The sequence below is a fragment of the Antedon bifida genome, chromosome 7, assembly GCF_963402885.1.
Source record: "Antedon bifida chromosome 7, ecAntBifi1.1, whole genome shotgun sequence".
In the NCBI taxonomy this organism is placed as follows: domain Eukaryota; kingdom Metazoa; phylum Echinodermata; class Crinoidea; order Comatulida; family Antedonidae; genus Antedon; species Antedon bifida.
In genome coordinates, this window is record NC_136232.1 from 24321479 (window position 1) to 24347834 (window position 26356).

Genomic DNA, 26356 nt, shown 5'->3' on the forward strand with positions numbered 1-26356 from the left:
TATAAATGTTAGTTTTACTCCAGTATCGAGAAAGATAAGTTTGTTTGGTTTTAAATTATTACTATTGCAGTACCGGTACATTACCGCAGTGCAATCTTATAAATTCTAGATAAAGTATTGATTACCCACAAAGCTAAGAAAAACCTAAGGCAAAAATACCATACTTTGACCTTTTGCGTTACTTTGTGTGGTTTTTATTATTTTTTGTGTATTTCAATTAATATACAATTGGTTATTGTAAATAGAGGATTTAACAAAAAAAAAAAAGAATGTTAAGTAAATACTTTGCATTAATTGTATGATACTAAAGGTTAAAATTATGATATTAATGAGGAAAAACAGAAAAAGTGGAAAAAGTTTAGAAATTATGTAATGAAACATTGAATGAATAAAAGTGGTGGTGAACTACACAAGATAAAAAAAAATCTTTGAAATTTAAATTGTAGGCCTATGTGGATTTCAAATAAAATGAGAAGTGTGGGTCATTTTTTTTAAACACTAACGCTTTGTCTACACTACCAAACTTTATGTGACATGAAATGTGATGTGCCCATATATGGACATGATATACCACTATTATATTTGGGAATATCACACCCTTTTTTGTCAAACTAGTTTGATAGTGTAGACAGAGCTTAAGAGTTGAACGAATTATCATCGGAAAGTAACCATCAATCTTCAACTAATTTTTAACTTTTTAAATTATTTCATTTTTCTTGTTGGTTTGATCAATCAATCAATAACTTTAATTTCATAATCAATAATATTAAACTATCTAATCAATGTAAATCAATTGTGATAATGGTAATAAAATTAAAATCTATTTGGTTTGCTCTTTAAAAAAACAATAACAATCAATATCAAATACATAATCAATATCTTCGATTGCATAATCAATAACATAGATAAGCAGCCGAATTCAACTGTAATACGTTTAGTATGAAGTAAGCGGATTTAAAGCTATGATATCTAAGAGTTATTGGACTTTACATCTAATATTTACAATTACCAACAAGTGATAACGAGTATATAGTTGTTGTAATGCATCCTATTTATGTATTCATTTATCTTAGAAAATTAACATAGAATATTATGGTACTTTATATCAATAAGAAAAAAAATATACCTACAAAGTTACAGAAAAAAACTGTATACCTACAAAGTTACAGAAAAAAAACTGTATACAAAGTTACAGAAACAACTCACAGCAATCCGCGTTAAAAGACAACTTGACCGAGAACATCGTATTAGGGATGTACATATGATGTCAGAACAATCGCGAGATTTACGATATCGCCGCACGCGATCGCCGTTACAGCCGTCTCCGCAAATTACTTTGACGTCACAAGTGCATGGCAAAATCTACGTCATGAATACGTTGTTAAATATGGTTCTCGGTCAAGTTGTCCTTTAGCGTAGATAATGTGATAGTCTGTTAATTTAAATATATATCCTTCATAGAGGTCGCTGGAGACGTATGTTCTGTTTTAATCCTAGGCCTACATACACATTGCAAAAAATTGTCACAAACGATTTCTCCAGACGGTTACGTCACATATCGAAAGTTGAATAATATTGATTTCTACAACATGTGATAAACGTATTAAAAATTGTTACAGCGTAAACGGTAAGTACTGTACACGTAACGGTTACGTAGCAATATTACGTTACTTTTTAATCTGTACAGTTGCGTAATCAAGCCCGTAGTCCTGTGGTCCAGGGGCTGGGAACGTACCGCTTTTAAACTCTATTTCTGCGTACGTTAAGCCTTCTACGTTTTTCTTAGTAGGATCTTCGTGCGTAATTTCTGGTATTCTTGTAGTTGGTTTGTTGGGCTCTTCAAGACTTTCTTTAACATTGTTGGCATTGGTTGGTCTGCTTGCAGTCGATTTATTAGGCCTAGTATACAGATCTTCAATATTCTCTTTACTGTGGGCCTCGATCGCATTCCGTTTGTTAGGCTTAGAATACAGATCTTCAAGACTTTCTTCAGCGTTGTGGGCCTTGGTTGGTCTGCTTGCAATCGGTTTATTAGGCCTAGTATACAGATCTTCAATATTCTCTTTACTGTGGGCCTCGATCGCATTCCGTTTGTTAGGCTTAGAATACAGATCTTCAAGACTTTCTTCAGCGTTGTGGGCCTTGGTTGGTCTGCTTGCAGTCGGTTTATTAGGCCTAGTATACAAATCTTCAATATTCTCTTTACTGTGGGCCTCGATCGGCGTTTTCGCATTCCGTTTGTTAGGCTTAGAATACAAATCTTCAATAATTTCTTTACTGCCGGCCTTGATTGGTTTTACTTGTATTGCATGTGTACTTTCGGTACTTGTCGTTTTTCTCGGCTTAGCATCACTTGCTTCATTAGGTTTCATTGACTTACCTAAAGAATCATAAGTTTTATCAATGTTTACTGCATCCTGTGGCGTGTCATATTTAACATGGCAACCATTTGCTGACAGGTCAGGTTCTGCGTACATTGTCTCCAAATTTTCACAATTTTCTATTTCAGAACTGTTAATGTTGTGTTCAGTGTTACCGTACACTGGTTTTTCCAATGGTACACTTTCGGGTTTTGTCTCTTCTTTGTCGTACTGTTTTTTGTGCCTTTTGTTTAAAAAGTAAAATGTAAATGCTGTTATCAAACTCACAAGAACTATCGCAACTCCGCCAATGATGACAATGATTACTATTGTAGAATCAATATCATAGATATTAGATTCTGATAGGTCTGTAATTGACTTGTACGTACGTGTACCAAGTGTCGACTGTAAACGTGTAGTCATTACTGGTGAAACGTCATGCGCGACATTGGTTGTTGATAGTCTTACCGTAATTGACTTGTGTGTATGTGTACCTGGTGTCGACTGTAAACGTGTAGTGATTACTGTTGGGGACTCGTCAGCAGGGACGTCGGTTGATAGTTGACGCGTAATTGAGTTGCGCGTACGCGTTCCAGATGTAGTCATTAGCTCCATAACGTTCACTGCATAGGTTGCGACACTACTGTTACGACCATCACGACTAATAGTACAAGTAACTATTTTGCCATTGGCTTTGCTTGATACACTCTCTACAGTAAGCACATTACCTATTGCAAATCGTCTTTTGCTTGGTGACGATTCTACAGGCTTGTCATTCCACGTCCATTCATATTCATAATAATCAGGATTACCTTTCGCTGAGCATGTAAGATTAAAGCTATCCCCAACCTGAAGTGTACCTGGCGGTGATTGTTCAATCTGGGCATCTATAGGCAGCGGAGTAGTTTCACAAGTTCCTATCACATCACCTTTGAATGTAGCTGTACACGTAAATAAAGCTCCATAGTCTTCTGTAGACAAAGCTCTTGCTTGTATAACATTAGTTTGTAGTACTGATGTCAAAATATTTCGGTCTGTATACCACATTAAATCAATATTATTGTAAAGGTAAGAAGGATAATCATAAGAACATGTCACAATTGTTCCTATATCGGCATTGTCATTATCTGTATTGCATGTTATTTCCCCTACATAAGCGGATTCAGAACTTCTGTATGTAAAGCCGTCATATATATCACACTTGTATATTCCTTCATCATTATAATCAACATTAGAAATGAAAAGGATTGATAAGGTTGCTTCTTTTGTTAAAGTGTATTTTAAAGTTGACTTTTCAATTGCTTTTGTATCACCAACACGAGGGTATGCTGACCAGAGAACGGTATGTTTGCCATTTAATGCTGGTGTCCATTCACACGACAGCGTTGCGGTGTGTCCTTCTGCAACAAGAACCGATTGTGGATGCTGTGTGAAAGAATATGATTGTGCACAACAGCAGTGGAATATACCATACAATATAATCAAGCACTTGTACAACAGTAATGTACAATATTGAAGATGAGACATTTTAAACATTGTAGTAAATATTAGATATCATCAGACATTATGCTCGATCGATGTTCCCACGCGTTGTTATAATAATAATAATAGTTACAGTACTAAGCCATCTCGATTGATGTCCGAATATTAGAACTTCCTTATCAAATTGAGATTTACGCAAATATTCCTATAAATTATATTCCTTATTCCGACGATTTAACGATACCAGTAATAATGTTTTAGACATTAAATAATGTTTGCTTGTTCACACATATGATGCAAATGGTACTCAATTTATAAACACTTCAATCCAACATTATATCCAATACTAAATAACTTCGTATACGGTTAGATCCTGTATTAGTATTCAAACATTTAACGTTGACACTTGTGTCTTTATTTTGTTGTTATATAAGTTGGAATGATCTACGTCAGCACTAGTGATACACTTGATAACTGCAGAAATAAAATACCAGGAAATAGCGCCACTGAATATTCAACATTAATGATGTAATACTTTAAAAATACCTTCCTACAGTAATACATACCATTTTTCCTCCAGAGGGCGTGATATACGAAGCCGTTATGGTGAGTGAGAGTTTAAGTTGTAAATGGTGAGTAGTTTGTGACTGTGATTGGTTTAAACACTCTACATAATCGTAGCAAATGTCGTGTTAACGGTTAAATCAAGATGTTTTTTGATATGTTTTTTTTAATATTCTTACATTTCGTGATACTTTAGTTATTGTACTCATTTTTTGGAGGTGAGGGGGGACAAACTTGTTTGGCTTACGGTTATTCTGCACTGATATGATAAGGAATGTGATAAAATAGGCCTCAATGGATATTTTCTATTGTAGAGTTTTTTTATACTCAACAATTTGTGTAGATTATTCACCGATTAGTATTTCTTTCTTTTCCTTTTTTTAAAACTTTTTTCCGTTTGGTTTTCGTCGGTTTCTTCAAGTTAAATCGATATAAATGTTTCATGACATAGTATAAAAAAGGTCATCTAAGTTTATAAAGATATCTGTAAAATAAATAATTGACGGACCGTAACATTTGGAACAGTAACATTTTAACACATTAAAATGTGTTAAAATCGTACTAATAAGCAAAACTTTATTTCTTCCATTTTTGTTGTTGCTCTTTTTGAAATAATTTAGTTGTAAACCTATAGTTTCTTAAATACATACAGTATTTTCTAATATTCATTAGTTAGAGACGTCTAATGAAAAGAAGCATGTATCTTTTTCAGAAAAATGATTTAATAACAAACAAAAAAAAACTTCCATTTAAAACTTAGACACACCTGATGTGTTCGTGACAACTATTCGGTGATGTTTTCTTAAATTATTACCAGTAAGTTTCAGTTTCAACAATTTTGTTTGTGAAACAATTCATTTGATAAACTACACAAAGTGAGTGTATAAAATAAACATTTATTTTAGTTCTATGTTATGAGTACTATAGTTAAATAGAATGTTGTGGCACTATGTTTAGGACCGAAAACTAAAATTGGTACATTCCCGAAAGCCGAAGACTTTCCCTCTCTCTCTCCCTCTCTCCCTCTCCCTCCCTTTCCCTTCAATTCTAACTTTAATTCATAGCTTAGACATTTCCAAAAAATGAACCAGAATATGATTAAGCCTCGTGATTGGCTGACCCAAATCATCAGACTAATTAACTACCTGATTCTCAGTGCAGTATCTCTACATACGACATGATGTATCATAGGAACATTCCGAATTAAACAGCATCTCATGTGTACCACCACAGTGGTGTCTGTATTATGTATAAGGTTAAAGGTTAATGGTTAGGTTATGGTAGGAGATACATGTGATTCAAATGTGATGCTGTATTACAGAACATTCAATTGAATTGACATTTTTAGGTTATATTCACACAAAGTTGAAAACGCCGCTGTTCTGTTGAATAATGAAACTCTTGTCTTCCATGTGAACGAAGCAATATACTGATCATTGAACCGAAAGGCAAGTCAAATCTAAAGTAAAATAAATTAATGGTTTCACTTTTAATGTTTTTCCTTTATTTTGAAGGTTGTTTTTATAATCAATTATATTTGAATATGTAAGTTTAAATGGATGTTAAGTAAACATTCAGAAAAATGTGCATCAACATTTGACTTTTTACACAGAGTACGCCTTTCCGTTTTTACTGGCTTCCTCCTGTGACAATCGTTTTTCACCGTTTCCACATAATCATACTCATTTGTACTGTCTGTTTTAGTGGTCATCGTTTTCATTGCTGACGTCACGCAGTCATATTTATTTCCGCTGTCTGTTTTATCTCTCTCTCCCGAGTTGATGTTTATACAAATGTTATAAAATAATGCTCATACAATATTTTATTAATATTGTAGAAAAATGTACTTTTGTCAACTACACTACACAGTTTATCATGAGGAAGCATGCAACATTTAGTTCCCCACACGGAGATAGCATAGTCCATAACAGGGCTGAATTACGCTGGTATATAGCATATTTAAAATAGATTCACTTAGCGTTTCAGACAACGTATTTGGAATATTAATTTTGTATACAATAGTTTTATTTAATTGCCGAATATGATCATTCCAATTTAGATTCTCATCAATTTGAAGTCCAAGATACCGGATATTCTTCACGACTGAGGGCGAACATTATGATTAATTCATGATAATTCATTTTATTTGTCCAAAAACAGACGATCAATGATACAAATAGCCAAAAGGCTGAAACCGTAACATTTTACATTAAAAAGGTTAAACTTTATAAGAAAATATATGCATATATGTAAAAATGTATAAAATGTATAGACAACTAAATATAAACAGTAAACGACATTAATATAAAACTGAGTTAAGGACATCAACTAATATAAAAATATTAAAGCTGATCAAGGAGTCTCATTAGGGCTGGAAACTTTGCCTCAAAATATGATTTCCTGTGAACACATAGATATAAATTATAGAATAAACATTAAAACATTATTTTCATTGTTTCAAGAAGTCTCAAATTCTTGTTAATCATTGGTAAAACTTTTTATTCTTCATTTTCATTTCAAACGTTTTCTTTATAAAAATCATTTTAATTTACTTCCTTAAACGACAAATACAATGATATTTCTCATACACATTCTTGTTATTTTTCTAATTATAATAAACGTAATTTTGAATTAATTGTTGTACACCAAATACTACCACTACATTTATAATAATCATCAGACGATAATAATTGTCGTTAACTGTTGTTTCAAGCACTACAAAAAAATGCAAATACTTGCATGAATGTTGCATTAAATTTAGGCTAGGATTGTGCAGAACAGCAGTGAAATATATTATAGAATATAATCAAGCACTTGTAAAACAGCAATGTACACTATTGATGATGAGCCATTGTAAGCTTTGTATCCAATGTAGCTAACTATAAACAATTAAAATAATATGATGTTCACACACGTTGTTATAGACCTAATAGAATATTGTAGTACACTGACTCGGGCACTTTGGTGCGGGCAAAACATTTCTATTGATCATACATTCCAATAATTATCGATCTATAGAGGCCCCTATGTTTCATAATTTTTGAGATTTTATTTGTGTTACACCATGTTGTTGAAAATAAGCACTTTCTTATCAGTTCAAATTACACAGTAAAATCTCTATTCATTCGTACACAAGTGTTGTAAAAAAAGAGGCATTTTTAAAAAACTATAAAAAATAAACAGTGTGGTAAAAAATGTTATCAGATGACTAAATATAAGTAATATAACTTAAATTTTACATTTCTAGTATTTTTATTCATAGCAAAAATTATCCACCGTATATCCACCATCTTTTTTCACCGTCTAGGGAGTCACCAGACATGTTATTACATTAGGTTCAACTACAACTACTGAAAAAAAGTTTATAGCAGAATTTTGCTAAATTTTGTATTTGACCATTTTAAGGGAAATTCATGTTTTTTTGTCTTCATTTCTATTACAAATATTTGATTTATGTACAATTAATTAACCAGATATTATATTTAAAATTCATGCCTGTACCTGAACTTTAAATTAATTCCCTTATTATAATTCCGATGTGTATTATGATCCACAAAAGATTAAAACGTTTAATAAACTTCTGTCTCATTTGTAAAGTAAATGCTATACATTATCGATTAAAATTATTATAGGAAACAGTGCATCTATTTATGTCTATGTTATTATGTAGAATTTATTGATACAGTTTTAAATGTTTTGTTTTTGTTGTATAAAGACTCTGTAGGCCTACGTTTGGTTCTGTTTTGCTTCTTTTATTTCTTAGCACACTTCGCTGCTTTTGTGCGTACCGATGCATTTTCGTACACGTTGTTAACTTCAACTGTACTCGCATGCACCTTGCTGACGTCATCCTCGCGGTTATCTGAAATGGTTATTCCACCTCTTTTTGATCTCTGTAATAATTTAACACTTTCGGACTTGGTCTTTGAGTTGTCAGAAGTCGAGACACATTTGGGACGATGCAATTTACTGTTTTCGTACTCAGCCTCATTATCATTTGCTCTAAAATTTACTGAAATATAAGTTTGTGACATTGAAGCTACATTGTACTTATTCTTGGACGCAGCAGGCATATTCGTTTTTAGTGGCTTCCTCTTGATGTGACAGTCGACAACGTTCAATGTATTCTGCAGAGCCTTCTTTTTCGGGGCTATGCCTGATATTTCCACATAATCATACTCATTTTGACTGTCTGTTTCATCGTTTTGATCGTCTGCTGATGTTACATCTTCATATTCATTTTCTGTGCTGTGGATGTCTGCTGATACCACATAATCATAGTTATTTTTTATTTCTGAATCATCTGTCATCTCGGCACTGTGGGTGTCTGTTGTTGCCGCATAGTCATACTCGTTTTTGCTTTCTCTTTCAACTATCATTTCTTCTGATGCAACATAATCATACTTAACTTTTTCTGTTAATTGGTCGTGTGTCGGCACGTCAGGATCTTCGTAAACAATATCCAAGTTTCCATGTGTGTCTGACATTGCAGGTTCATCATATACAGCAAAATCTGTTATCAACGTTTCGCGTAGAGGGCCATTTACGCGCGTTTTAATAATTTCTTGATCAGTGTTACCATACATTGGTTCTTTCAATGTTACACTTTCAGCTTTTGTTTTGTTCTCATCCTGTTTCTTGCGCCTTTTATGTAAAATGTAATTTACAATTGTTGTTATCAAAATCACAAAAGCTATCGCAACTACGCCAATGATGACAATGATTACTATTGTAGAATCATTATCCTGGATACTAGTTCCTGATAGGTCTATAATTGGCTTGTGTGTATGTGTACCTAGTGTCAACTGTAAACGTGTAGTCATTACTGTTGGGGACTCATCATCAGGGACGTCAGTTGATAGTTGACGCGTAATTGAGTTTCGCGTACGCGTACCAGATGTCGACTGCAAACGTGTAGTCATTTGCTCTATAATGTATAGTGTATAGGTTGCTAAACTACTGTTATGACCACTACGACTAATAGTACAAGTAACTATTTTGCCATTGTCTCTGCTTGATACCTTCTTCACAGTAAGCACACTTCCTATTGCAAATCGCCTTCCATTTGATCCTACAGGTTTGCCATTCCACGTCCATTCATATTTATAATAATCAGGATTACCTTTCCCTGAGCAGGTAAGGGTAAAGCTATCTCCATCATGAAGTGCACCTGGCGGTGATTGTTCAATCTCTGCATCTATTGTCAATACTAGCGGAGTAGTTTCACAAGTTCCTATCACTTGATTTTGAGATCTAATTGTGGCTTTACAAGTAAATACAGCTCTATCGTCTTCGACAGTCAAAGCTCTTGATTCTATAACATTATTTTGTTGTACTCCTGATGTAATTTGTTTCCTGTCTTTATACCATAGTAAATCAATATTATGTGAATAATAAAAAGTAAAGTAAGAACATGTCAGCGTTGTTCCAATCTCACCATTACCATTCTCTGGATCGCACACTATTTCTCCTATCACTACAGAAGCAGATTCAGAAAGACTGTATAAACCACCACCTTTCGAGATATCACACCTGTAGTTTCCTACATCATTGTAACCAACATTAAAAATGGAAAGATATGCAGATGTTGCTATAGTTGTTACATTGTACTTTAAAGTTGACCTTATAATTGCTTGCGACTCACCAACATGAGGGTATGCTGCCCAGTAAACGTCATGGTTTTCATACAATGCTGGTGTCCATTCACACGACAACGTTGCGGTTTGTCCCTTCCCAACGAGAACATGTTGTGGATGTTTTATAAAAGTATAGGATTGTGCAGAACAGCAATGAAATACACTATAGAATATAATCAGGCACTTGTAAAATAACAATGTACAATGTTGATGATGAGCCATTATAAACATTGTAGTGAATATTAGATATCATAAGACGATCGATGTTCCCACGCGTTGTTATAATAGGAATAGTACAGTACTGACTAATGCACCTCGATTGATGTCCGAATATTGGAACTTCTTTATCAAATTGAGATTTACGCAAATATTCCTATAAATTATATTCCTTATTCCGACGATTCAGCGATACCAGTAATAATGTTTAGACATTAAATAATGTTTGCTTATTCACACGTATGGTACAAATGGTACTCAATTTATAAACACTTCAATCCAACATTATAACCAATAGGCCTACTAAATAACTTCGTATACGGTTAGATCCTGTATTCGTAGTCAAACATTTAACGTTGGCACTTGTGTCTTTATTTTGTTGTTATATAAGTTGGAATGATCTACTTCAGCACTAGTGATATACTTGATTTCTGCAGAAATGAAATACCAGGAAATAGCGCCACTGAATATTCAACATTAATGATGTAATACTTTAAAAATACTTTCCTAATACATTGTCAGTTTTTTCCTCCAGAGGGCGTGATATACGTTTATCAGTCGAAGACGTATGGTGAGTGAGAGTTTAATTGTAAATGCTGAGTAGTTCGTAACTGTGATTGGTTAAAACACTCTACATAACTATATCTTTCCTTTCGTATAACATTTTAAATAAAGATGTTTTTTGATTTGGTTTTTACTATTCTTACATTTCGAGATACTTTAGTTGTTGTACTCTTTTTAAGGTGGGGGGGGGGGGGGTAATGTAGAGGAAAAACTTGGTTTACGGTTATTCTGCACTGATAGGGAATGTGATAAAATAGGCCTCAATGGATATTTTTACTGTAACATATAGTGTATTCTTTTACAGTTTTGTGTACTCAACAATTTGTGTAGATAAATATTGACCGATTAGTTTTTTTTTTCTTTTTAAAAGTTTTATCCATTTGATTTTCTGATTTCCATGCTGACTTTCTAAATTGGTTTTCGTCGGTTTCTTCAAGTTAAATCGATATAAATGTCTCATGACATCGTATAAAGGAGGCCACCTAAGTTTATAAAGAAATCTGTAAAATAAATACATGACCGGACCGTAACATTTGGAACAGTGGCATTAATGTGTTAAAATCGTACTAATAAGCAAAACTTTATTTCTTCCATCTTTGTTGTTACTCTTTTTTGAAATAATTTAGTTGTAAACCTATAGCTTCTTAAATATTAACAGTACTTTCTAATATTCATTAGTTAGAAACCTCTAATGCACAGAAGCATGTATCTCTTTCAGATAAATGATTTAAAAACAAGAAAAACAAAAACTTCCATTTAAAACATTGACACACCTGATGTGTTCGTGACAACTATTCGGTGATGTTTTCTTAAATTATTACCAGTAAGTTTCAGTTTCAACATTTTTGTTTGTGAAACAATTCATTTGATAATGTACAAAGTGAGTGTATCAAATAAACGTTTATTTTAGTTCTATGCTATGAGTACTCTACCTAAATAGAATGTTGTGGCACTATGTTTAGGACCAAAAACTAAAATTGGTACATTACCGAAAGCCGAAGACATCCCTTTAATTCCAACTTTAATTCATAGCTTAGACATTTCCAAAAAATGAACCAGAATATGGTTAAGCCTCGTGATTGGCTGATGACCCGAATTTGCAAACTAATTAACTACCTGATTCTCAGTGATGTGTCTCTACATACGACATGATGTATAATAGGAACATTCTGAATTAAACAGCATCTCATGTGTACCACCACAGTGGTGTCTATATTGTAGGTTATGGTCTATGATATAGTAGGAGATACATGTGATTCACATGTGATGCTGTATTACGGAATATTCAATTGAAGTAAACATTTGTAATTTTAGATCCCAATGTTTAGGTTATATTCACACGAAGTTCAAAACTGCGCTGTTCTGTTGAATAATGGAAATCTTGTAAAGGGTTGAACAGCTCCGTCTTCCGTGTGAACGAAGCAATATACTGATCATTGAACCGAAAGGCAAGTCAAAACTAAAGTAAAATAAATTAATTGTTTCACTTTTAATGTTTTTCCTTCATGTTGAAGGTTGTTTTTATAATCAATTATATTTGAATATGTAAGTTTAAATGGATGTTAAGTAAAGATTCTGCAAAATGTGCATCAACATTTGACTTTTTCATAGATTTTGATAATATTATAATTTATATAAATTAAATCGCGGTATAATATGAAGAATCATCATGGAAACCCTAATTTGACAGTCGATGTTATCATTTTGTGAATTTTTATTTTTGTTGTTTATTGTATGCAAAAATAGGATCTGTTGCAGATATTTTAATTCTTACTAATCATTGTTAATAAATCCTACCTTATCTTATAATTGTCATATCATATTATATATTTCGCCAAACAAAAACATGGAAAGAACAAAATGTAAAGCAATGTTATTTTTGAAATGTCTTCACAATGAAACACGTACACATATTAGAAAGAAAAATATAAAAATATGCATTCAGAAGTTTCTCTAATGTTCATCTCTATAATTTTTTTAATTCAATTTATTTCCAACAAAAAATTGATTACTGTATATTATTTCTGCCATGGATTAAGGATGTTTCTGCTAAGCCTAAACTTATTTAAGATAAAGATACTCATATTGATTATGAGCCACCCGTGATGGGAACAGGTAGTCTGCAAATGGTTAACAACAATGATTTCACTTTAAAATGGAGTTTATATGGAGTTTTAATGGAGTTTTCTATCCAGTTATTGGTCAAAGTGAATTATAATTTTTGACATTAAAATGGCATATTAAACCGATCTCTAAGTTTGCTCAAAATAAAGAGAGGGTGTCATGATCAACGTTTCGACCTTGTCTGGACTATGATCCATAAAAGATCAAAACCTTTAATCAACTTCTCTCTCATTTTTAAAGTAAATGCTATACTATATTATTAAAGTTATTATAGTAAACAGTGCATCTATTTATGTCTCTTATGATGTAGAATTTATTGATGCAGTTTTCAATGTTTTGTTTTTGTTGTATAAAGACTCTGTAGACTTACGTTTTGTTCTGTTTTGCTTCTTTTATTTCTTAACACACTTCACTACTTTTGTGCGTACCGATGCATTTTCATACACGTCGTTTACTTCAACTGTACTCGCATGTACCTTGCTGACGTCATCCTCGCGGTTATCTGAAATGGTTATTCCACCTCTTCTTGATCTCTGTAATAATTTAACACTTTCGGACTTGGTCTTTGAGTTGTCAGAAGTCGAGATACCTTTGGGACGATGTAATTTACTGTTTTCGTACTCAGCCTCATTATCATTTGTTCTAGTATTTATGGAAATATAAGTTTGTGACATTGAAGCATCATTGTACTCGCCAGCTGTAGGCCTAGTATTTTCTGTTTTTAGTGAATCTTTACTGTTATCGTCATCAGCGCTGTCATCAACAAGTTCAATGTATTCTGCAGAGCTTTTTTTTTCTGTGGCGACTATGCCTGATGTTTCCACATAATCATACTCATTTTCCCTGTCTGTTTCATCGTTTTGATCGTCTGCTGATGTTACATCTTCATATTCATTTTCTGTGCTGTGGATGTCTGCTGATACCACATAATCATAGTTATTTTTAATGTATGATTTTGTTGTCATCTCGGCACTGTGGGTGTCTGTTGTTGCCGCATAGTCATACTCGTTTTTTCTTTCTCTTTCAACTGTCATTTCTTCTGATGCAACATAATCATATTTATCTTTTTCTGTTAATTGGTCATGTGTCGGCACGTCAGGATCTTCGTAAACAATCTCCAAGTTTCCATGTGTGTCTGACATTGCAGGTTCATCATATACAGCCAAATCTGTTATTAACGTTTCGTGCAGAGGGCCATCTATGCGCGTTTTAATAATAATTTCTTGATCAGTGTTACTATACATTGGTTCTTTCAATTGTACATTTTTAGGTTTTGTTTTTTTGCCATCCTGCTGTTTCTTACGCCTTTTATGCAAAATGCAAATTACAATTGCTGTTACCAAAATCCCAATAACTGTTGCAACTACGCCAATGACAATAATCAATGTTTGAGGCTCGTTGTCTGTGACATTGTTTGCTGATAGTAGGTCTGTAACAGTAGACCTACCTTGTGTTGTGCGTGAACGTGCAGTTGTACTTTGCGTATTTTCTGCAACATTTATTCTATAACTCGCTGTACTGCTGTCACGACCATCACGACTAATAGTACAAGTAACTATTTTGCCATTGTATCCGCTTGATACACTTTTCACAGTAAGCACACTAGCTTTTGCAAATCTGTTTTCTACTGGTTTGCCATTCCACGTCCATTTATACCTATAATAATCAGGATTACCTTTCCCTGAACAGGTAAGATTAAAGCTATCACCAACCTGAAGTGGACCTAGTGGTGATTGTTCAATCTCTGTATATATAGTTAATACTAGCGGCGTAATTTCACAAGTTCCTATCACTTGAATTTGAGATACCAGTGTGGCTTTACAAGAAAATACAGCGCCATCGTCGTCGGCAGTCAAAGCTCTTGATTCTAAAACGTGTTTGTCTTGTGTATCTGATGTTACTATATTTCCGTCAATATAATCAGGAACAACAAGCAATGATGATGAGCCATTATAAACACTGCGACTTGGTAGTTTCTAGTTGAGCATCAGGAACAACAAGCAATGATGATGAGCCATTATAAACACTGTGACTTGGTAGTTTCTAGTTGAGTATCAGGCACAGCAAGCAATGATGATGAGCCATTATAAACACTGCGGCTTGGTAGTTTCTAGTTCAGCTTCCAATATTACTTTAGTTCAGTTTAAATCAATTTCCAAACTAGACATTTATGATGAAACAAAAACGTACACAAATAGACGTAGGTCAATTCTGATGATTAAACAATAATGTTTATAATATAAGCCTTATTGTTAGTCGATACTCGCGTTGTTATGAAATCGTACTCAGTTTAAACACTCACTCGATCTGATTCCTGTACTGTATCTAGTCACTGTATTGATACATCAAACCTGGTCATATGCTATATACAGAAATAACTGCGCACTCACTATTGCAAATCGTCTTTCATTTGGTGACGATCCTACTGGTTTGTCATTCCACGTCCATGTATAATTCCCTAAGCAGATAAGGTTAAAGCTAAAATTTGATATTTCAGACAATCTTCAGAACTATAATGTTTCTAATGAATCAAAATTACAGCAACCCATGGTAGTAAATATTATGAAATTTGTTTTTGTTTTAATGGATATCAACAAATTCCTTCATGGTCGTTGTTGAGATGCGTATGACGTATAACATTACGATATAAATTCGTTGGACTGTTATTTGTTAGGCCTATAATACACATTGCATTAAAATAGCTTTGTATATACAGTAAAAGCAATATTGAACGATGCGGTTACGTCACATGTCAAAAGTTGATTTGTAATGATAAATGTAAGGTACTGGTAAAAGTAACAGTTACGGGAGATATTTACTTCATAATCTGCACAGTTGCGTAATCAAGTCCGTAGTCCTGTGGTTCGGGGGTTGGAAACGTACCGCTTTTAAACTCTATATCTGCGTACGTTAGGCCTTCTACGTTTTTCTTAGTAGGGTCTTCACGGGTAATCTCTGGTGTTCTTGCAGTCTGTTTGTTGGGCTTAGCATACAGATCATCAATACTTTCTGTACTGCGAGACTTGTTCGGTTTCGCATACATTGCATCTATACTTTCTCTGCTTTTTGTTTTTCTTGGCTTAGCATCACTCGCTTCATCAGTATTCGCTGTATCGATATTTTCAAGACTTATAGCGTTCCGTGGCGTGTCATACCTAGCATTGTGACCAGTTACTAACCTATCAGGTTCGGCATACATAGTCTCCAACTGAGTATTTGAATTTGAAATTGTAGGCTCATCATATACTGTAAAATCTGTTGTCAACTTTTCACTCCGAGGGCCATTTTGTACGCGTGATTTTTCAGAACTGTTAATATTTTGATCAGTGTCGTACATTGGTTCTTTCAATGGTACATTTTCAGGTTTTGTCTTTTTGCTATCCTGTTTCTTACGCCTTTTATGTAAAATGTAAATTACAATTGCTTTTATCAAGATCACAATAACTGTTGCAACTACGCCAATGACAATAATCAATGTTTGTGGCTCATCTGTGACATTGTTTGCTGATAGTAGGTCTGTTACAGTAGACCTACCTTGTGGTGTGCGTGAACGTGCAGTTGTACTTTGCGTATTTTCTGCAACATTTATTGTATGACTCGCTGTACTGCTGTCACGACCATCACGACTAATAGTACAAGTAACTATTTTGCCAGTGTCACTGCTTGATACACTATTCACAGTAAGCACACTCTCTATTGCAAATCGCCTTCCATTTGGTGACGATCCTACAGATTTGCCATTCCACGTCCATTCATATTCATAATAATCAGGATTACCTTTCCCTGAGCAGGTAAGATTAAAGCTATCTCCAACCTGAAATGTACCTGGCGATGATTGTTTAATGTCTGCATCTATGTTCAATACTAGAGGAGTAGTTTCACAAGTTCCTATCACTTGATTGTTTGATCTGATGGTGGCTTTACAAGTAAACACAGCTCCATCGTCTTCAGCAGTCAAAGCTCTTGATTTTAAAACGTGTTTGTCTTGTGTGTCTGATATTACTATATTTCCGTTTTTATACCATCGTAAATCAATACGATTTGATGGATAAGAACATGTCATCGTTGTTCCTATTTTACCATTATCATATTCTGGATTGCACCTTATTTCTCCTATCACTACCGAAGCCTGATTAGAATTACTGTTTTCAATTATTCCTCTGATATCACACCTGTAGTTTCCCGCGTCTTCAGAATCAACATTGAAAATAAAAAGATTCGAAGATGTTGCGTTATTTATTAAATTGTATTTTGAATTTGACATTTTAATTGATTCAGACAGACCACCATCCTGAGGGAATAATACCCATTCAAAGTTATGCAGTTCATACAATTCTGGTTTCCAAACACACGATAGCGTTGCTGTTTGTCCTTCTGCAACGAGAACCGATTGTGGATCTTCTGTGAACAAATAGGTTTGTCCAAAACAGCAGTGAAATATACTATACAATATAATCAGGCACAGCAAGAAATGATGATGAGCCATTATAAACACTGCGACTTGGTAGTTTCTAGTTCAGCTTCCAATACTACTTTAGTCCAATTTAAATCAATTTCCCAACTAGAGATTTTGTGATGAAACAAAAACATACACAAATAGACGTAGGTAAATTCTGATGATTAAACAATAATAATGTTTATAATGTAAGCCTTATTGTTAGTCGATACTCGCGTTGTTATGAAATCGTACTCAGTTTAAGCACTCACTCGATCTTATTCCTGTACTGTATCTAGTCACTGTACTGATACATCAAACCTGGTCACATGCTATATACAGAAATAACTGCGCATCCGCTCTAAAGTTGTGTAAACATATAATATTCCATTATTGTACATGAGGTAAAACTCCTGTTGTATACCGCCCCCTAGAGTGAATATTTTGACTAAAACGCTGAGGAGGTATTTATGTGTTTTAAATGTAGGCATATTGTTGTAATCTACTTTTACACAATGTTGTAAACGATTTTTATAGAACAAAATCCACATTCTATTGTCGCATGTTCGTTTATATTTTTTCACTTTGTATTTCTTGTTCTATATGAATAGATAAGGATAAGCCTATATAGTTGTTGAATAATTGTCCGCGATTTTTTTTTTTAAATTGTAAAATAAAAAAAGAGGGCTCCCAAATCTCCTTCCTCTAGAGGTCGTAGTTATTATATATTAAATTATTATAATAACCCCGAATTTGTCTTCACTTAGCACACTATAACCAAAATATTAGATTTGAAAAACAAATGTTAAATTTCTTAGATACACCATTTTTTCCCCAATATTTGGAATTTTTTTTATATGAATCATTAAGATGTGTCTTTTAATTTAGCCAATCTATGTTTAGTTAGTCTTTTATTTGTTTTTTCTTTCTGTTAATTAGATTATTATTCATGTTATATGTTTTATAAATTCGTTCTTATTGTTTTATTTTTAGTCTATTTGCATTTAGATATTGTTGTCCATATTAAATCTATGTGGGGTTACTGATCAATAACACTCAGTTCCTAATAAATGATGTCAACAACTACTAAAGTTGGCCTAGACACCAGGCCTAGGTTCAGAACGCTTCTGATCTTCAAATGCCTGCTAATTTTCGGTAGATTCGCAATTCCCGTGCATAGAGTGTAATTACTATAGATAGTTATCATTCATTTCTATATGAAAAAAAACTTCCTAATGAGAAATGTAAAGTATAATCAAGAGAGCCTAACTGCATAACAACTGGTCTGTTACTCTAGTGTAGATACCTTTTAAACAAGTTCCATTTAGGAATAGTTATTTTGGAAATGTTCTAAATGTATCAAGAACTATATACAGTGCAATGTTTACAAGGATGTCTTAATGAAACGTTTCCCTGTTGTGTTTGGACTTATTTCGTAAAAGAAAATGCATTTTGTGTTTGAAAGAACCAAGCTATGACCTTTGAAATTTATATTTCTCGCTTTGCATAAATTCTCAAACTCTTCCTAGTCACTATTCTGTTACAACTTATTCTCGTTCACGTTGATCTCAACTGCTGCCCTTTCCATTCATTTGTTCCTTAATCAACAAACAAGTACAATAGCATTTGAAAAATGTTTAATGTGATTGTTCTCTTATAATAATAATAATAATCAATTAAAACAATAATAATTACATATGAAATATATTTTTGTTATCCATTATGATATAAGATGATATATTTACATTACGGTGCGTTACCATTTTTAACGTATTCCTTCACACATTTGTGATATCTGATAATATTTATTTATTTATTCTGGTAAGAAAAACATAAGTCTGAACTAGTCTAAACTTATTGTAATAAAAAATGCCTTAAAGCAAAAATATAAATAGAAATATTTATATAAATGATACGAAATATATTAAATACATATTCACAAAATTACTAATTTGCAACGTGTAAATATTGATCAATACGTTCTTGCTTAAGGTTTAATATTTAACTTATATTTATATAGAAATCTAATGACGTATACAATCGTAGTTTTATATAGAAACATCATGGAAAAACCATTTTGACGATCACGTGTACTGGCATATATTGATATTTTATTGTTGTTGGTTATTTCATGCCAAATAAGGATGTGTTATCGATGAACTTTATTCTGTTTTTCTTTCCTCGTTTCTGTACTTTTTCAATTCTTGCTAATCATCTGTTAATACTTCCTACCCTTCCCTTTTCTGGTTAATGTTCATCTCAGTTGACTTCTAATTATAATTTATTTTAATTTACTTCCTTAAACATATTTAAAATATTTTAAACTGCTATAATAATTCCACATAATCATACTCATTTTCACTGTCTGTTTTAACTGCCACTTCAGTTATATTGGTAACGTTTGATTCTTTCAGTGGTATACTTTCATGTACATGTCAAAGGTTGATTCGTAATGATAAATGTAAGGTTCTGGTAAAAGTAACAGTTACGGGAGATATTTACTTTTTAGTCTGTACAGTTGCGTAATCAAGTCCGTAGTCCTGTGGTTTAGGGGCTGGGAACGTACCACCTCTTGTAAACTCTATTTCTGCGTACGTTAAGCCTTCTACGTTTTTCTTAGTAGGGTCTTCACGCGTAATCTCTTGCGTTCTTGTAGTTGGTTTGTTGGGCTTAGAATATATATCATCAATACTTTCTTTACTGCGGGAATTGATCGGTTTTGCATACATTGCATCAATACTTTCTCTGCTTTTTGTTTGTCTTGCATCACTCGTATTCGCTGAATCTATATTATCAAGGCTTGCGTTCCGTGGCGTGACATTGTGACCAGTTACTAACCTATCAGGTTCTGCGTACATAGTATCCAACTGATCATTTGAACTTGAAATCGTAGGCTTATAATGTACTGTAAAATCTGTTGTCAACTTTTCACTCCGAGGGTCATTTTGTACGCGCATTTTTTCAGAGCTGTTAATATTTTGGTCAATGTTGTCGTACATTGGTTCTTTCAATAGTACACCTACGGGTTTTTTCTTTTTTTCATAACTGTGCCTTTTATGTAAAAAGTAAATTATGATCGCTGTTGTGAAAATCAAAAGAATTGTTGCCACTACGACAGTGACAATGATTAGTGTTTGTGACTCATCGTCCGGGACACTGGTTACTGATAGTTGATCTTGCGTTGTGTGTAAACGTGTAGTTGTACTGGGCATACTCACGTGTATTGTATAGCTCGCTGTACTGCTGTTGCGACCACTACGACTAATAGTACAAGTAACTATTTTGCCATTGGCATTGATGGATACATTCTTCACAGTAAGCAAATTACCTTTCGCAATTTTTTTTTTACCTGTGGGCGATCCTACTGGGTTGCCATTCCACGTCCATTCATACTTATAATAATCGGGGTTACCTTTCCCCAAGCAGGTAAGATTAAAGCTATCACGAACCTGAAGTATACCTGGTGGTGATTGTTCAATCTCTGCATCTATTATCAATACTAGCGGAGTAGTCTCACAAGTTCCAATCAGATGAGATGCGGTGATGGCTTTACAAATAAATACAGTTCCATCGTCGCCAACTGTCAAAGCCCTTGATTCTAAAAAATGTTTATTCTGTTCTTCTGTTTTAATTAAATATTTGTCTTTATACCAATATAAATCAATATCATTTGCAGTATAAGAAAAAGGATAAGAACAGTTCATCTTTGTTCCTATCTCACCATTATCATATTCTGGATTGCACGTTATTTCTACTAACACTACAGAAGCCTCGTTAGAAACAATGTCTGTATCGCCGTGTCTGATATCACACCTGTAATTTCCTACATCATTAGAAGTTACATTGAAAATGGAAAGATGTGAAAATGTTGCATTATTTGTTAGATTGTATTTTGGATTTGACCTCTCAATATATTTACCAACATCACTATCCTGAGGGAATAATGCCCATCCAAAGTCATGGTTTTCATCCAATTCTGGTCTCCATGCACAGGATAATCTTGCTGGTTTTCCATTTGCAATGAGAACCGATTTTGGATTTTCTGTGAAATTATATATTTGAGCAAAACTGTCGTAAAATATACTATGAAATATAACCAGGCACTTGTAAAACGTCAATGTACAATGTTGATGACGAGCCATTGTAAACTGTGTAGATTCTTGCAACGGTTGAGTTCCGAATGTTGTTTTAGATCGGTTTAAATTAATTTCCAAAATAGAGATTGTACGAAACAAAAAAGAACTTTATCATGTAAGACGTCGTAATTGTTGGTCGATGTTGATGATACGGGTTGTTTATGATAGAAATCGTACTCCGGTTTGAACACTCACTCGATCTGATTTCTGTTGTACTGTACTGAAACATCAAACCTGGTAACATGCTATATACAGAAATAACTACACATCCGCTCTAAAGGTTATGTAAACATCTTATTCCATTATTGTATATGTAAAAAAGCTGAAACTACTGTGCTATAAATGTATACCGCCCCCTTCAGTGAAAGTTGGACTAAAACGTAAGCTGTTGTGATCTACTTGTACACAATGTTGTAAGGTATTTTTTTAGAAAAATATCCAATTACTATCGTCGCATTTTCGTTTATACTTTTTCACATTTTTATTTCGGTTCTATATGAATAGATCAGCAGAGGCCTAATTATTTAATACATGTCCACGACCATATTTTATTTTTAATTTTTTTATTGAGGAAAGTTTTTAAATAAACATTTTAGAATTGTCAAATTGAAGGGCTTCAAACGCCCGTTTGCTTTCTCAAGAGGGCGTGCTTCAAACTCTCGTTTGCTTCCTCAAGAGGGCGTGCTTCAAACTCTGTATTTGCTTCCTCAAGAGGGCGTGCTTCAAACTCTGTATTTGCTTCCTCAAGAGGGCGTGCGTATTATTTATTTATTAAGTATTGGTCTTCACTTATCAAAATAAAAACAATACAAACAAAACATAACATAATTTAAAAAATATAAATAATAAAGCGTATATAGGGTGAATTAACTAAACACAATACTATACTGACATGATAATAGCAAGTTCCAATTCTAATATTCTTCACCGTAAAATGTGTGCAATGTTTTGGATTGCAAGTTTTTTCAGGACCAAACTAGTAGTGGCACCACAAAGTATATACCTGGTTCTATGTTTTGAAATGCTTTTTTTTACTATTGAAACAATTGGAAATGAATATGAGCAAAAGCAACAAAATAATCTATCTAAATGAGATCTCATGTTGCAAGCGAAGACTGTTATTTTGAGAGCTTAATTTAAGTTATGTAAATATAAAGCTGAAAACAAAAATAAATAAACAATAACCATTATTGTTTAATTTTCAATGTTTTACGTTTCATTTTGAAAGTCGTTTTATATTCAAATGTAAATTCATACAAACAACAAATAGGTACAACAACATTTGGAAAAAATCATTTTATTAAGTTAAATTTGTTTGCTCTCTTATAATAATTAATAATTACATAACCCAAAACCAATTACATATTCAATGAATGAACGTATAGAATGAAAGTAGAATATAATAGTCTTAAAGCAAAAATATAAAATAGAAATATGTATTATAGTACTTACACATTCAACAAAATTACTAATTTGCAACCAATTTTCTTTTAGTTCTTAATGTTTAATATCTATATTATATTTATATAAAATCTAATAACGTATAAAATCGTGGTTTTAATATAGAAATTTCGAGGAAAAAACATTTTGACGATCACGTATACTTGCATATGTTGATATTTTATTGTTGCTTATTTCATGACAAATTATGACGATGTTGCCGATGAACTTTATTCTGTTTTTTTTTTATTTTTGCTAATCATTTGATAATACTTCCTACCTTTCCCTTTTCTGGTTAATGTTCATCTCAGAGTTGATTATTTCTAATATAATATTTTTGTGATTTACTTCCTTAAACAACAAACAAGTATATATTTTTTAAACTGCTCTAATAATTTCGAAAATTTCAACGTAATATTTAGCATACTTATCTATTGCTCATATCATTGAAATATGGTCCATACTCGACTCTTGCGATACTTTAAGAATAAGTTATACCCCTGTATGTGTTGGGTTTAGTAGTTTGCAAATTTTGAAAGATAACGATTTCATCTAATAAAAGCCTTAATACATCAAACATTTACAAAACAAGTCTCTATGATAAAATGTGTTTGTGCAGTTCCCATTGTTTGCTTGAAGAATATGTAGGTTGGTTCTGTTTTGCTTCTTTTATTTCTTAGCACACTTCACAGCTTTTGTGCGTACCGATGCATTTTCGTACACCTCGTTTGTATCAGGTACTTCAACTGTACTCGCATGCACCAGGGTGACGTCATCCTCGCGATTACCTGAAATGGTTTTTCCATCTCTTCTTAATCTCGATGATAATTTAACATTTTCGTACTTGGTCTTTGAGTTATCAGAAGTCGAGATACCTTTGAGACGATGTAATTTACTGTTTTCGTACTCAGCCTCTTTATCATTGGTTCTAGTATTTATGGAAATATAAGTTTGTGACATTGAAGCATCATTGTACTCGCCAGCTGTAGGCCTATTATTTTCTGTTTTTAGTGAATCTCTTCTGGGATCGTCGTCAGCGTTGTCATCGACAACCTGAATGTATTCTGCAGAGCCGTTATTCTCTGTGGCCCCTATATCTGGTGTCTTCACATAATCATACTCATATTCACTGTCTGTTTCAGATGTCATTCCATCGTTGTGAATGTCTACTAATGCCGAATCATGGCATTCATTGTTGCTGTTTACTGTAATGTCAGTGCTTTGATTGTCTGCTGATGCCACGCAATCATAATCAACGTTGTCTTGTAAATGGTCACGTGCTGCCAGTGTACGTTTATCACATGATATTGTGGTTAAATTGTCTTCTGCGTTTGACTCTTTTGAAATCCCAGTCAAAACTGTCACCAAGTTTTCATGAACGTCAGAATCTGTAGTCTTTTGTTCAATGTCATTCATTGATTTTAATTGCATGCTTATTCGTTTAATCTTTTTGCGCCTTTTTCTTAACAAGTAAATTATATTTCCTGTCGTTGAAATCAGAAACGCTATTGAAACGGCTCCAATGACAATCTTTAGTTTTGTAGTTTCTGATAGTTGATATATACTTGACTTTTGTGTATGCGTACCTGGTGTCGTGTGTGAATGTGTCGTTGTAGACGTCACATTTACGAAAACTGTATTAATTGTATAGGTCGTTGTACTGCTGTTGCGACCATCACGACTAATAGTACAAGTAGCGTTTATGCCATTCACATTGTTTGTTGCACCCAAAACAGTAAGCACGTGGCCTATTGAAAACATATTTTTACATTTCGACGATCCTACTGGTCTGTCATTCCACGTCCATGCATACCTATAATAATCAGGATTACCTTTCCCTGTGCAGGTAAGATTAAAGCTATCTCCAACCTGAAGTGTACCTGGTGGTGATTGTTCGATCTCTGCATCTATAGTCAATACTAGCGGAGTAGTTTCACAAGTTCCTATGACTTGATTTGAGAAGAAAGCTTTACAAGTAAACACAGCTCCATCGTCTTCAGCAGTCAAATCCATTGATTTTAAAACGTGTTTGTCTTGTGTGTCTGATATTACTATATTTCCGTCTTTATACCATCGTAAATCAATATCATTTGAAGGATAAGAAGAAGTATAAGAACATTTCAGCTTTGTTCCTATTTCACCTTTATCATATTCTGGATTGCACGTTATTTCTTCTAGCACTACAGAAGCCTGTTTAGAAAGACTATATTCATTTATTCTGCTGATATCACACCTGTATATTCCCGCGTCATCAGAATCAACATTGGAAATGGAAAGATTCGAAGATGTCGCGTCATTTGTTAGATTGTATTTTGAATTTGACGTTATAATCGATTTATAATCACCATCCTGAGGGAATAATGACCATAGAAAGTTATACTGTTCATCCAGTTCTGGTGTCCATGCACAGGATAGCCTTACTGTGTTTCCTTTAGCAATAAGAACCGATTTCGGGTCTTCTGTGAAAATATAAGTTCCAGCAAAACAGTCGTAGAATATACTATAAAATACAATCAGGCACAGCAAGCAATGATGATGAGCCATTATAAACACTGAGACTTGGTAGTTTCTAGTTCAGCTTCCAATACTACTTTAGTCCAATTTAAATCAATTTCCAAAATAGAGATTTTGTGATGAAACAAAAACGTACACAAATAAACGTAGGTAAATTCTGATGATCAAACAATAATGTTTATAATGTAAACCTTATTGTTAGTTGATACTCGCCTTGTTATGAAATCGTACTCAGTTTAGACACTCACAGGATATCTGATTCCTGTACTGTATCTAGTCACTGTATCGATACATCAAACCTGGTCACATGCTATATACAAAAATAACTGCGCATCCGCTCTAAAGTTTTGTAAACATATCTTATTCCATTATTGTAAAATAGGTAAAACTACTGTAGTATAACTGTATACCGCCCCCTAGAGTGATGATTTTGAGTAAAACGCAACGCTGAAGTATCCCTGTGTTGTAATGTATTGTGGAGATCTACTTCTACATAATGTTGAAAACGATTTTTGTTATTGTCGCATCTTCGTTTATACCTTTTCACATTTGTATTTCTGGTTCTGTATGAATAAAGAGAAGCCTATTATAGTTATTGAATAAATGTTCGCGATTATTTCATTTAGAAAAGTTTTTAAATAAACATTGTAAAATTAAAATAGAGGGCTCCCAACCCTTCTTTGCTTCCTCTAGAGGTCGTAATTATTATATAATAATGACCACTACTTGAATTGAAATGAATTGGTCTTTACTTAGCACACTATATAACTAAAATATTATATTTGAAAAATACATTTTAATTTGATTTTTTTTAAATACATATGATTTTTCCCATTAAAATATTTCGGGGCTTTTTATGTTAATCATTACGGATGTCTTTTCATT

General features: G+C 33.3%; 1 protein-coding gene across 1 annotated transcript; it reads right to left on the reverse strand.

The window, feature by feature from the left end:
• Window positions 1-1667: 1667 nt before the first annotated feature.
• LOC144848293 (uncharacterized) lies at window positions 1668-25501 on the reverse strand. Its single transcript, XM_078705008.1, has 3 exons — window positions 24838-25501; window positions 14622-14669; window positions 1668-3172 (listed from the first exon to the last, which is right to left on the reverse strand). Exons 1-3 carry the CDS (start codon window positions 25499-25501, stop codon window positions 1668-1670), a joined length of 2217 nt encoding a protein of 738 aa, XP_078561134.1.
• Between the last annotated feature and the right edge of the window lie 855 nt (window positions 25502-26356).